Raw genomic sequence first — 13243 nt, 5'->3', positions numbered from 1 at the left:
CCGCCCAGTCGGTGGTGGTAAAGGACCTTTACATTGGGTTGCCTTAAAACCCCATTGAAGAAGAAGAAAAAAAATAATCTACGCAGTGATTCAAAGGACCAATGGGGTGTGAGGATATTCAGAGGTTTGTGAAGCTTGTCTACAAGCTAGCATCGTGAGGTTGCTGCGGCGCTTTGAACACATATTGAATCCACAAATATATGGTCAAATGTATTCAGAATCAAATACATACAGTAAGTAAGTAGTAGAACACGGCAGTCTGGGTTCATTAAGTACTTTGTTATATTGCTACGAAAGGTCAGATTTAACAGAGAAATGTATCGTGGTCGGCCTCCACCTCGAGGAGGCGGCTATCTTCCGTACGAAGACCGTTGTCCCCCGCCCTATGGTCCGCATCTTGGGCCCGACCGGCCTTATCCTCGGCCTCCTTTCATCGAAGAAAGAGACAGGCCGCGGCCTCCATATGGCCACGGTTATCATGATCGTGGGCCTCCACCAGATCCGTATAGACGTTCTGCACAGCGTAGGAGGTATCCGTCTCCCGGTTCAGGAAGTCGCAGAGGTTCAGGTGACTGGGACAGCGGACCTCCTGCCAGCGAGGTATGCGCATCAATAGATGATCGGCATAAAGCTTCATCAAATTAATTTAGCTGGTTGCAGTTTGGCACAGGTGTATTATTTCGCACATTATCCCCAAGACAGCTCACGTTGCATCTGTCTGTCACGCAGACAGATGCAACATGAGCCGGTTGTCAAGGTACCGAGCAGCGACTACAATAATGTATCCGCATCCATTTTATCTGATGAATAAAAAACAATTTCAAGTTACTCTAATGGTCATGATTAAGAGGATAATGAATGGTGTTTTGTGCTGCTACTTCTAGCTGATGGTTGAATACAGTCAAAACACTCATCAGCATTATGTTTTAATCCACTCTTCCGCATGCAGTTCTCTGCATGCTCAGGCTCATTTGAAAATATGGTTATGGCCATTTTGTTTTTTTCAACCGTTCGCTAGAAAAAACAACACAAAAACAAACCAATATAGTAAATTGAAGTAGTTTTTTTACTGATCAGATTTATGCCATGAAGTACCAGGTGCCCCTTTTCCAGATTGCTACTCTGAGAGGAGTGTGGGCTACCTTTTGCACAGCATGCCTCCAACTGATTAAACTAGGTCAATTAAAACAGGCTGTTTTCTATTGAGCATTAAACAAGCATATCTTTCAATCAGGTTACTTTTTGAGAGCGAGGTGCACCATTGTTCTTCATAGAATTGTTGATGAAACATATTTTGTCTGCAGCGGTTATCACCATCGCCTGCCCGTGGTGGGATTCCCACCAGTCTGGTGATCACCGTGGGCAATGAGCTGACTGGACCACCTGGTGTGGGACCCCCTCGAAATCCAATCCCCCCTCATGACAGGTACAGTAAATGCGTCACTGATCAGGTACATATAGCCCATCCCATGGTCACATGGCTCTTATGGTGAGATTAATTCCCGTTCTTCCTCCTAAATAGAGCATACACAGTGGGAGCCCCCCACGCCAAGCCTTACCTACCAAGACCCAGTTATGATGGGCCTGACGACCGCGGCCCCAGGAGGCGGAGTCCCAGCAGAGGGAGGAGCCGTCCTCGCAGTAGAAGCTGCAGCCCCAGCAAAGGACGGAGCAAGAGCCGACCACGAAGTCGCAGCTGCAGCCCCGATAGGAGCAGGGCGAAGAGCCGTGGGAGGAGCAAGAGCCGACCACGAAGTCGCAGCTGCAGCCCCGATAGGAGCAGGGCGAAGAGCCGTGGGAGGAGCAAGAGCCGACCACGAAGTCGCAGCAGCAGCCCTCATAGGAGCAGGGCCAAGAGCCGTGGGAGGAGCAAGAGCCGACCACGAAGTCGCAGCAGCAGCCCTCATAGGAGCAGGGCCAAGAGCCGTGGGAGGAGCAAGAGCCCAGTCGGCAGGTCTAGGAGCCGCAGCCGGAGCAGGAGCCGTGGTCGGAGCTCTGGACAGAGAACGAGCCGTGCCCGCAGCATTAGCAGAGCACAGAGCAGGGGAAGGAGTGTTGGTAGACTCAAGAGTCGGAGCCGCAGCGTCAGTACCAGCAGCACCAGCAGTAGCAGAAGCAGCAGTGGTGGCAGGGGGGATGGCAAGAAGAACAAGAAGAAGGCGACCAATGAGTTCAAGGAACTGGAGATGGCCCGACGTCGTAAGGCCATGGAGGACATGCTGAACATGCCCACCAAGTCCATCCTGAAGAAGCGCCTTGACTCTGAGACAGACTCCCCCTTATTGCTACAGGTGGGGGACATGTGATCATGTTGTTTAGTGTATTATCCTTATATTTGATGATGATTTTTACTGTGGCGGCAAGAACGCACATTACAGGGTACAATATTGAATGTGTTATAAGGCTTTTATTGTATTTATTTAGTTCTTATGGATGTGTTATGAATGCTATGTAGAGTTTATGTAAATCAGCACATAATATTCTTGGGTTTTTGTTTTATAGAAAAGTGATTCTCCAAGAGGTGGCCCTGCAGAGAACCACAGTGCCAGCATGTCCCGAGAGGCAGAGGGCTTCCTTAGCGCAATGAAAAGCATAGAGCCCAACATGTTGGCTTCCATGCTAGGAGAACTGAGGGAGGATCCACACGACAGGCTCAGACAGGACAGCAGTGGACTCTCTGGGATCCTTGGCCTGCTGGGAGGTGCAGGTGCACAGCAGGAGGAGAGAAGGAAGAAGGTAACAGATATTGAAGATGAGGAAAAATTCTTGTATGGAGATGAGGAGGAGCCAGTAAGGGCCAGGTCCCAGGCTCCAGCTGATCGTGTGACTGAGGCGGCGCTCTATGGGGACTTCACACTGCATCGTGCTGTGGCCTCCCCTCGCCTACTGGGCCTTGCTGGTATTGGAGATCATACTATCAGGGGCCCTCATCAGCAAGTGGACATTCGGTACCAAAGCAGGTCCTCTGTCACCCCTGACCAAAACATAAAGGTTGTATTGCCGAACTCTGGCTACCCACTACGAACGGGGTCACAGGAAGAGAAGGACATGGATGAGTATGAGAAGATCCAGGATCTACTTAAAACCATTGGGTTGGATCTTGGGGTGACTGAGATCAGCAAGATGGCCGCCAGGACTCAGGAGCGCCTGCATGGGAAGAGGGCTCCTTCGAAGACCGCCTCTCGCAGACCTGAGAAGAGGGAGCGTCGCAACTCGTCAGGCAGCTCAGACGGGAGCAGTGACAAGCGGAGGAGCCATAGCCTGAGCCACAGTGGGAGCCGAAGCTCAGACAGCAGCCGCAGTCACAGCCATAGTCACAGTCGGAGCCGCAGCAGCAGTCTTGAGCATAGAAGGAACCAAAAAAAGTCTCCCCCACCTGACAAGCGCAGCACCTGTGGAAAATCTCGAGGAGGCAGAGAGGTGAAGACTGAGAACATAAGCAGAGGGATCCCAGTGCTGGGAAAGACTGCTTCCCAAACCCCTGATCCTAAAGTCATGGCTTCCCACTCAGCTCTCTCAATGCCTCCCTACCCCCAGACACATGGTCTGGTACCCCCCAACTACCCACCCCCTGGCTATGGGCAGTACGGAAACTACATGCCTTACATGGCCCAACAGTGGCCCATGTACCCACCTCCATCCATGGGCATGCCGCCCCAGTCTCCCATGGAAGATTATCAGAATGCCCAAACGTTTGATCGGTCGTACGGTGAGAGCTAATGGTCAATGGTTAAAAGAATAGTAAATGGTTTCTTGGTACTTGTTCGATAGGGGTTTTCATTAAGCTACGTACTATAATAATAACTAAGTACGATAATCAATGAAACTGCCGTGTTGTTCAGGGCATTGTTCATTATATGGGTCAAAAAAATATCTTTAGTACGTAGCTTAGGATGTCTAGTTTCAGGAATACAATTACCCTCATATGTAGAATTGGACTTGAAGTGTGACAACATGCATTACACACCTCATCCAGAATTACACATGTAAAATAGACACACAAAAAAACAATTTTAAACGGCTACAGTCACATCAAGATAGGGAGAATGTATTGAATAAACCAAATGAGGAGAGTTAAATATTATTCTTCAAACAAACGTTTTTTGCAAAGTCCTTCGAATTGATGTACAGTATTTCAATAGGCAGCTTTCCTGCAGCTAACACCATGAAATATGAAGGGAAAGACAGGTGTAGTTTTATGTCACACCATTTTTGCTAAATATGTGAAGGCACCAAGTCAATACAAGGATGTAACATTGTTGAAATATCCTGTGGTCTTCTCCATCACAAGATATGCTGTCCTACTATAATGCAATAATTGCAAGTTGAATATAAATGTATTTGGAACAGCTCAAGTTCTCCATCCACAAAACAGTAATTGGCCCCCCTAATTTATGGAATGACACATTCAACTTTCCTCCTGTACAGGATCATCAAAGATGGCCCCTCAAGATCATGTAATAGAGAGCTCCAAAGCAGGCCACCAGGAGAGGAGAGTTTTAGAAGAAAAAAATAATGAAAGCCAAAAACAAAAGGTATTCTACCGACTATCCACTTACAGCTCAATGTGTTGTGGTATTTCCATACATGTACTCAAATTATAATATTGCTAATATTGCTCAAGGTACTTGAGGAACGAGAAAAACTGAGGGGAGATCGAGATATTCGCATGAAGAAGAAAGAGTATCTCATGAAGGAACTGGAGAGATTGCGTAAACAGCAAGGTATTTCTATAACCTAAATTCCAGATTTTTGAGAAGAAACTATCTGTACTACAATATATAATGAGCTGGGTGTTTTTGAGAGGGGTTTTGTATATTTGCATACAGTGTCTTGTTTGTGTCGTAGGGGAGCTTCTCCGGAAAAAGCGGCGTGAGAAAGATGGCCACAAGGACCCCTTACTGTCAGAGATCAGCCGGCTCCAGGAAGAGGTGATGGCCCAGATCTCTGTCCTACGAAAAGAGCACGAGGCTGCTGAGAAAAAACGGTCCGAACTCGACAAGGTTGCTCTTATTTTGGGTTTGTGTGCAACTGACAAGCCTCGGAGAGAGTGTACGGCCTCGGGGGAACTTGTACAACCACCGCCACTGGAGCAGGAGAAGAAACAGGAGCAAGCGCGGAGCCCAGGGAAGTCATCAGTGGACCAATCTTCCACCGCTAAGGTAGGATTCCTAACGCTTCTAGACAAGCCAGAGAACTGAAGCGTTGGTAAAAATCTTCTCATTGGTTATGTCTATTGCTTCTGTTTAAAGGTGCAGAATGTAAGTTTGTGGCCACACTGAAGTTTTAAAATGTAAAAATGCGAACTTTTAAAAAAAAAAAATATATATATAACCACACATATTTCTATATCTTTCTTAATGAGCAAAGCATAAAAAAATGCTATGTAAAGCACATTGCTACAGGACACCTCAATACCATATTTCAGAATGCGATTTTAGAGGCCATAGATACGTTGTTCAATGTTGAATTTCTCCCACCGAATCTGCTCTGAATGCTACCATGTTTATCATGAGCCCCAAGAGCCGTTTAAAAGCTAGAACTTTAAGTGTGTGCTTATGAAGCCTGTGGTAAGTTGATATCCTGTTGAATTTGACGAGAAGCCTTTGTTCTGTTTAGGAATTATGCCTTTCTGAACAGTCTATTTGAAAGGCTATTTAAAAGGACCCAGTTTTAACTTGGATGTCTACATGCCTTGTGTTGTTGTTTGATTCCAATTAAGCTTTATTGAATAGCTGCTATTTAGCCTTCCTCTTACACAGCATATCAGCGGTCAATGTCGGTGCACATGTGCAGTCTCACCTGAACAAATGATGTCATCTATTGGTGTTTTAAGTTCCCTCTCAGTATGCGCCGTATACCCGCCCTGACTGATCTTTTCCGGTCTGTTAATACATTGAGGGTTTATTAAAGTGTTAAGTCACTTTGAATTGAGCTTAATTAGTTGTGAAGGACAGGGGTACACATCTCTTTTCTGTCACATCTTATTATACATTTGACAGACAAGACAATATTTTTTTAAATCATGTGATAACATAAGTCAGGTTAGGTTAACACATTGTCAGTGTCAGAATTGTGAAAGTCAGAGTTGAATCTGTCTGGTATCCTTTGTGACAATATATCAGTCGTTCATTGATGGATGCTACATTCTCTCACAGTTGTTTTCAATGCAGCTGTTATTAGTTATTAGAAGTATTTTTACAATCAATATGTAGCCTAGGAGGTTGTAGATCTGTTGGGATAAATACTTTGCATACAGAGACCTATGGCAATCCTGTGGACCTCTCCACTGACCTTTGGGGTCTAAAACTAATACTTTGATATTAAGACTTGGTGGTTTCCTTTCTAAAGCAGTTCTTAAAAGGGAAATCTAACAATTATATTTACTTTAAAAAAGAGCATTTCAACATTTCCGAGTAGTTGATGAGTAGTGGGCTTTTAGATTAAGCAAGATGTGGAAATTGTTGAATGTGAGCAAAACAATTTATCATTAAAAGAACTGAAGCAATGTCTAAAAAGTCAAACTATCCTCATTCTCAGCTTTTAAATGTTGCTTTTGACGGAGGTGAATCTCCTGAAATCTCTTTGAATGTGCCACTCCATACTTGTGAATAGAGCTGAAGTGAAACCATTCTTGCTCAACTGCTTTTACTCACAGATCAGTGCTGAAATATTATTTTGACCATTCATTGGAGGTTCATGTGTATGTGTACCTTCAAGAATATAGAATGCATTATGAGTCAAGTACACTCTTTAAAACATAGAATATAGAAGGCATTATGAATCAAGTACATGCTGCACAGACATGGCTAGGATTCTCCTTAAGAACCCATGAGTACTGTAACTCCCTCAAGGCTGGAACACAGATCGCCTAAGTTGCCAAGGTAAGAGTTTTTGAATTTGGGGATTAGAGTAAAATTGTTTTTGGCCCTTCCTTGACAAACAGGGATTTATATTTTCTTTTAAAAACCATGTTTTTCAATTAAGAGGAATATGGAGCATACCACATACATACATACATACATACATACATAGTATGATTCAAATATGATGCAAACATCATGACATTTGAGCATGTGGTATAGACTAAGATTGTCTAACTGTATATACATAATCTATGTATATAACTTTATTTCAGCAGACTCCGATAAGTTGAGATGCGAATACTAACACATACCCATACACTTACAGACATACAGTATACAATGATGTGAGTATGTTCAATTGAATATTGAATACTGTTGAAAGTTTCAAGAGTTCAAAGTGGTTAATTCTTCACGGTTTGTTCATCAGTTAAGCTGATCAGTTAACCCTTGGAACTTGTGTTCCTGGTCAGGCGGCTGCATTGTCTTCAAGAGCATCTCCAGAAAAATCGAAGCAGGATGTCCCTGCCAGCACTTCGTCTCCAGTGATTCCAGACCTGTTTGAATACTATGACGCAGGGAACCACTGGTGCAAAAACTGTAACGTCACCTCTGGTTCCATGTTCGATTTTTTCACGCACTTGCACAGCAAATCGCACAGAAAGGTTTGTGTACCATTTGTTGGATATGCAATCAAACTCAAATTAAGTTAATTGAAAAGCTTAAGTTGTATGTTATGAAAGTGCTGTTTCCTCTTCTTCTTGTTTGTGTGTCACAGGTCAGCCATATCGCTCCTTACATTTTTTTCATTTATCCTTAACAATACTTTTCCTTGTTTTTTATATTAGTTTGTTAATGCAACATTTTTCTTTTTGCACTTACAGACCCAGGATCCATACAATAGACCTTGGGCCCCAAGTATCACCAAGAGTCAGAAGAATTATTTATCAACAGAGAAAATGGTCAAGCCTACTAAAGGTACAAAACGGCTTTGTCTTGTTTATTACACATTTTTTATATATCTGTCATGAATTGTACTGTTAAATGTTGTTAGCAATCTTTCACTTTTAGGTTTTGTTTACTGCTGGAACTCTGCCACAGTTTTCAATCACTGAAAACAAAACTATGCATCTGGAGTAAGAGGCATAAATGGTTTGCCAAATTCATAGGGTGCACATATTACTTTATATGCATCTCTTCACTGAATATACCTCTATACACATTCTCAAGGGAACAGATTTAAATGTATTAACCATCTCCTCTTACTACAGGTTTTCCATGGAGAGCACTGTAAAGGTAAATTACGGTCATCAATGACTCTTCCCTGTGGCAACCCAGGTGGTTCAACTCTGTCCACTCTTTTTCTCTCATAGGATCTGAATTTTTGCTGCCCGTGAGGGGATTTTATTGCCAGCTGTGTGAAGAGTTTTATGGGGATGCGATTTGCGCAGAAGATCATGTCACAACTCAAACTCACAATGAGAAATACAAGGTAATGGCTTCCTTGTAGTGAGAGAGGCATGGTTGTACTGCTTTTAGAATTCATTTGGGAAATTGTTTTGTCACAGGTTCCTTTAGCTATGCTTTGAAGGGCTCCACTGAACCATTGGTATTAAGTTAAGTTCACTTGTGTACTGTAGTATTTTTCTTTTCTTTAATAAGTAAGTTCAGTGCTACTTCTTCACATTAATGACCTATTTGTCTTCCTTCCTTTCACCAGAAACAAATGTATGAGTGTCCACTCTATGAAAAGAGGAGAAACCTAGACCGCCAGGCTGCACTCACTTTGGAAGTGAGTGATAAGAAGCACACTGAGCTGAAACGGAAACACGAGGAAGAACACAAAAACAGCACAGAGAAGGAGGGAAAGCCTAAACACAGCAAAAAGGAGAAGAAGGACAAGGAGAAGGATGAGAAGTCTAAAAATAAGAAGGAGGAAGAGAAGCCCAAGTACAGCAAAACTGAGGAAGAGGAGAGTCTTGTGTACAGCAAGAGAAATGAGGAGGAGAGGCACAAATATAATAAGAGGGAGGAGGTTGATCGATACAAACATAGCAAAGATGAGGAAGAGAGGCCCAAGCACAGTAAGAGAGAGGAGGAAGACAAATACAAATATAGCAAGGAGGAGGAGCGCTACACAAATCGCAAGGAGGAAGAGGAGGAGAAATCCAGATACAGCAGGGTAGAGGAAAGATCCAAGAACAGTTGTAGGGATGATGATGAGGAAGATGAGGAGAAGTCTAGATACAGTAAAGGGAAAGAGCCCAAGTCCAAATACAACAGGAAGGAAGAGGAGAGGTATAGATCAGAGAAGGAGGAAGGGAAATTTAAGAAGGAGGATAGACAGTCAAAAAAGGTCAAGGCTGGGCGTCCTAGGGAAGACGAGAAGTCAGGATCTAGAAAGCAGCCCGAGCCTCCCGAAAAATATGTTGAGCCTCCCAGGGTGTTCTGTGGGCCAAGTCCAGCAATGCGAGCAAAGATGCGCAAGAAAAGCGAGGAAACAGGCAAAGGTGGGGTAATAGCCCCGTCCATGTTCGGAAAGTTCAGCTGGAAGAAAAAAGAAAATGATCTTGCGAAGGAGGCGGAGAGAGTGGCTGCTGAGTTCTTAAGGGACGATGAGACGGTGGTTAAAGGGGATGGCAATGAAGATTCTTTTTCAAAGTCTTTGGCTGCTGCCAAAAACATTGCTATCAAGCTGTCAGGAAAGACTGTCATCCCCCAAACAAAAACCTGGCTACCCTACCACTCTGACCGTGGTAAAATACGGCCCAATCTCCCTGCACCCACTATGGTCCTGAGGAAGTCACCTTGGGTGTATGCCAAACCTGCCCCTCTGAACGCCTTCCTCTCTATCACACCGACTGTTGGCGCTGGGGTGACACCTCTGCCAGTTCTACAGCATCATCCTAAAAAGGACAGTTCACTGCCTGCGAACATAATTTCCAAGGCCTTTGGTGGTCAGGAAGTGGTTCTAAAAAAGCCACAAGATCAGGACACTGGGAAGTCAGACACTACTTCCACATCAGTGTCTGTGAATCCAGGATCCTCCCCTACTCCTGCAACAGCGACATTCACGGAGGCCACAGCCCAACAGTCTAAGCTGACCATGTCTGTGATGACCCGTAATGAGTCTGATGTAGCTGCACCAGGCGTGCCTGAGAGTGAGCAGAACCTCACAATGCTGGTCCACCCCCCTCCTTTCATGAGCAAACCCCCGAGTGAGGTAATCCAGAAATCAGAAAAACCCAAGTCAAACCTTGCTGCCGCAAAAGCCCAAGATCTGTTTGACATCTTCTACTGTAACAGTACCCCATCCAATACCAGCACAGCCACTAAACCTGCTATGGATCCTAAACCTGGAGCGAGTGACTCGCTGAACTGTGAAACTTTGGAGTCCTTGGCTCCACAAACCAAGCAACCCCTAATTAACCCGGTTCCTGAAAATACCAACCGTGTTGAAACAAACACAAGGGAATCCGAGAAGTCTGAGAATAGGGTTGAGCTGCAGCCCAAGGAAGACAACCCTGAGACTGCCACCAAAACTTTGGATAACCCACCTGACAAATTGAGTATCTCAACAAAGACCTTAGATCTCCCAACTGAGGTGCTGAACTTAGACTTGTTTGATTTTAATTTTGAGTAGTAAGACTCCACCAGACAACGGGCCTTGGGAGGGAGTTTTTGGGTGATCAGCCAGATAAGGGTGAACAATGTGGGGGGGGGGGGGGGGAACGACGACAAGTAGTAATCCACACATCCTCTGTGAAATATAGATCTGTTCACTAAATTTAATGAATGAGGAGGTGGAGCTTCCTTTGAGACCTTCCATGAGCAAGCTCATACTGCTGTTTTGCAAGCTTATGATTTTAAGAAAATAGATCTCTTCCTCCTTCTGACTTGCACAGCAAAAGTTGTCTTTACTTCTAAAAGGTAATGTACTGTACTCATGTTTGTTGATTTATTACTATGTTGTTTCTTTGTTATACAAGTACAACCTCTTAAGCTGTTTATTCTTGTCTTCCCTATTTGAACAATTGAAAGGTATTGTAATACAGGAACAAGAGTGCTCAAGGTTAAGAAGAAAAACACATTTGGTAAGATAGTGCAGCATGGACCAAAATATATCTCTAAAATAATGTTGTTTGCTTTGACAACTGCATCATAATATGTCACTCTTTATCTTCCAGAAAAGAAGATGTGGATGTATATTCATGAACATAATGTGGAATCATTTCTTTACTCGCCACTATGTTTCACTGGCAGTACTATGCTCAATGCTATTCTATGTATTAGTGAAAATATAATAAAATGTTTATCCTGTAAGTGTTGCTTAAGTACAGTTAAAATAAAATTGTTGCCACAGCATTTCACTCTTTTATTCCAGAAAAATTCAAGTCAAAATTCAAGACATCAAACTAGTATTTGATAGGATACCTATTATAACTTTAGCAGTTTGTTAACATCTTCTATCTGTCATTTTATTTAAAAAGACATTTGGTAATAGGTAATGCAGTTCAACATCAATGGCATTTTGAAGAAAAACTCATTATTTCTGTGGTGGCCACTGACTATTCTGAAATAAACAGTAGCTTATTATTTTTTGTTATCAAATGTATACAGAACCATTTTTCATTCCAACTTTATTAACATAGTACATTTTTGTGTGGACATCTGTGCTAACCAACATGAATTGCTTTGTAATGATTTGTAACATTCTAATTGTTGAGATCTGATTTATGTTGAGGCGCATGGAAAGTTTCAAATTGTATGCAATTCACCAATGGCAATGAGGCATACCTGAAAGTGGTTTCATTTTCTGTAATTTGCTTATTTCTCTGCAGGCCCTTCATCAGTAGGATTTTAACTAATAGATTTGCTATATTACTGTCAATTTGAATTATGTTAATCTGAAATCAAGTGCCTGGGCTTGAAATTGGAGTCTGAATGAAAGCATCAAGCACCACTCACTGCTTCAGAAATGTTCACAAAGCCTCACAAATCTTCGCTTCAGAAAAGGTAAGGCTGTCATAGCAATTTGATCAGCACTATAAAGGGCTGTTTTTTGTCCTGTAAATGCTCAGAAAAAGAAACGCAATCTGAACATAAATAGGATCCACAGTGAATACATTGTTTTGGTCTGTTTTACTCTGTCATTACTCAGCGCAAGACTCTGACAGAGTTGCCAGCACTGAAATTCTACTTAATTATTCTACTGTTTCAATGTACATACAGTATCACTAACAACATGTGGATCCTTGATATTGTAAGAGCAAGACTGCAATCCTTTTCATTGTATTTGTCAATAAAGATGTTGAAGGCTGGCTGTCCATATTGTAGGTTAGGTTGTCCATATTGTGAAGTGTATGTCATGTAATGTCATTGTCAATGTTTTTACTGCAGTAACTTGGATTCAATAAATATGAGGCAATAGTACACAATTGGAGGCTTTTTGTAATCATTTGACAGATCTCTTAATATGTGTTCTACATGCTCATCTTCATAATTTCAGTAGGCCTACATAATAAGCACTTTGTACTTTCAACTTCTTTAGACCCTCTTGTTCGTGGAGCTGATGGTTAGGTTTGTATAACCTCAGTAACTTTCTCACTCATTATAAGTGATTCCATCACAGCAGCATCATAATTAATTTAGAAGTTTTCTGAGACATCTCTGGTCACTATAAAGATGTCTCCAGACTGTCAGATATATATGAAAATACCCTCAACACATTCTGTACTTGATTTAAATCAAGATTGATGGAGTATGCCAACAATCAAATGTTGACTTCACTGTCCAAATTATTATGGATTATGGTAACATGGGAGGCCCAATTTGATTCCAATTGTAAAGATTATTTCCAGTAGATGGCGCTGGTCGCGTGTATTAAGCTTTGTAAGTGAGTATAACTTGCTAAATTAACGGTTACATAATACTGCAATTGTTATGGCTTTTGTTCTCAAGGCTTGACTGCTTTCATGCCAGATAAGCCTAAAGAGGTATTGTCCAGTGGGTTGTTAATTACTAATTGGCAACATTCATATAATTTCCCTTGGTTACGGTTTTAGATTTTCCTCTGAACCAGAATCGAGGAAGGACACACCTTGTTTATGTTTTTGAGACTATAAACAGCTCATTGCTTCAAAATATGTTCATAAAATAAATGTCTATATCCTTCTATAGTAATTTTCCTACAGATCGTACCTTTAAATTCCCCATTACATTTTAATGCTATTAAAGATTAAAAACTAAAATGTCTGGAACACATGCCTATCCTATCCTGTTATGTTTATGTTTTCTTTCATTTAACAACTAACTGGTGCTATGGATCATTTACTATCCAGAGTGGCATCAATGTGCCCACTTGTGTTCGGGCCATCGAT

At 42.4% G+C, this 13243-nt stretch overlaps 1 protein-coding gene across 3 annotated transcripts; it reads left to right on the top strand.

The window, feature by feature from the left end:
* The first annotated feature begins 136 nt into the window (after window positions 1-136).
* znf318 (zinc finger protein 318) lies at window positions 137-12282 on the top strand. Of its 3 annotated transcripts, XR_014554920.1 has the most exons (13): window positions 137-600; window positions 1305-1426; window positions 1523-2291; window positions 2503-3709; window positions 4429-4535; window positions 4625-4724; window positions 4849-5162; window positions 7337-7528; window positions 7748-7841; window positions 8237-8355; window positions 8584-10793; window positions 10905-10957; window positions 11051-12282. XR_014554920.1 is itself a non-coding variant. In XM_083695912.1 (11 exons), exons 1-11 carry the CDS (start codon window positions 316-318, stop codon window positions 10504-10506), a joined length of 5232 nt encoding a protein of 1743 aa, XP_083552038.1. In that variant the 5' UTR covers window positions 137-315; the 3' UTR covers window positions 10507-12282. The 3 variants fall into 3 exon arrangements, 1 of the variants encoding a protein (XP_083552038.1); XR_014554921.1 differs by having other exon boundaries at window positions 8584-10957; XM_083695912.1 differs by having other exon boundaries at window positions 8584-12282.
* Window positions 12283-13243: the final 961 nt, after the last annotated feature.

The sequence above is a fragment of the Argentina silus genome (genome assembly GCF_951799395.1).
Source record: "Argentina silus genome assembly, chromosome: X".
In the NCBI taxonomy this organism is placed as follows: Eukaryota; Metazoa; Chordata; class Actinopteri; order Argentiniformes; family Argentinidae; genus Argentina; species Argentina silus.
This window is presented reverse-complemented; position numbering and strand designations above follow the sequence as displayed.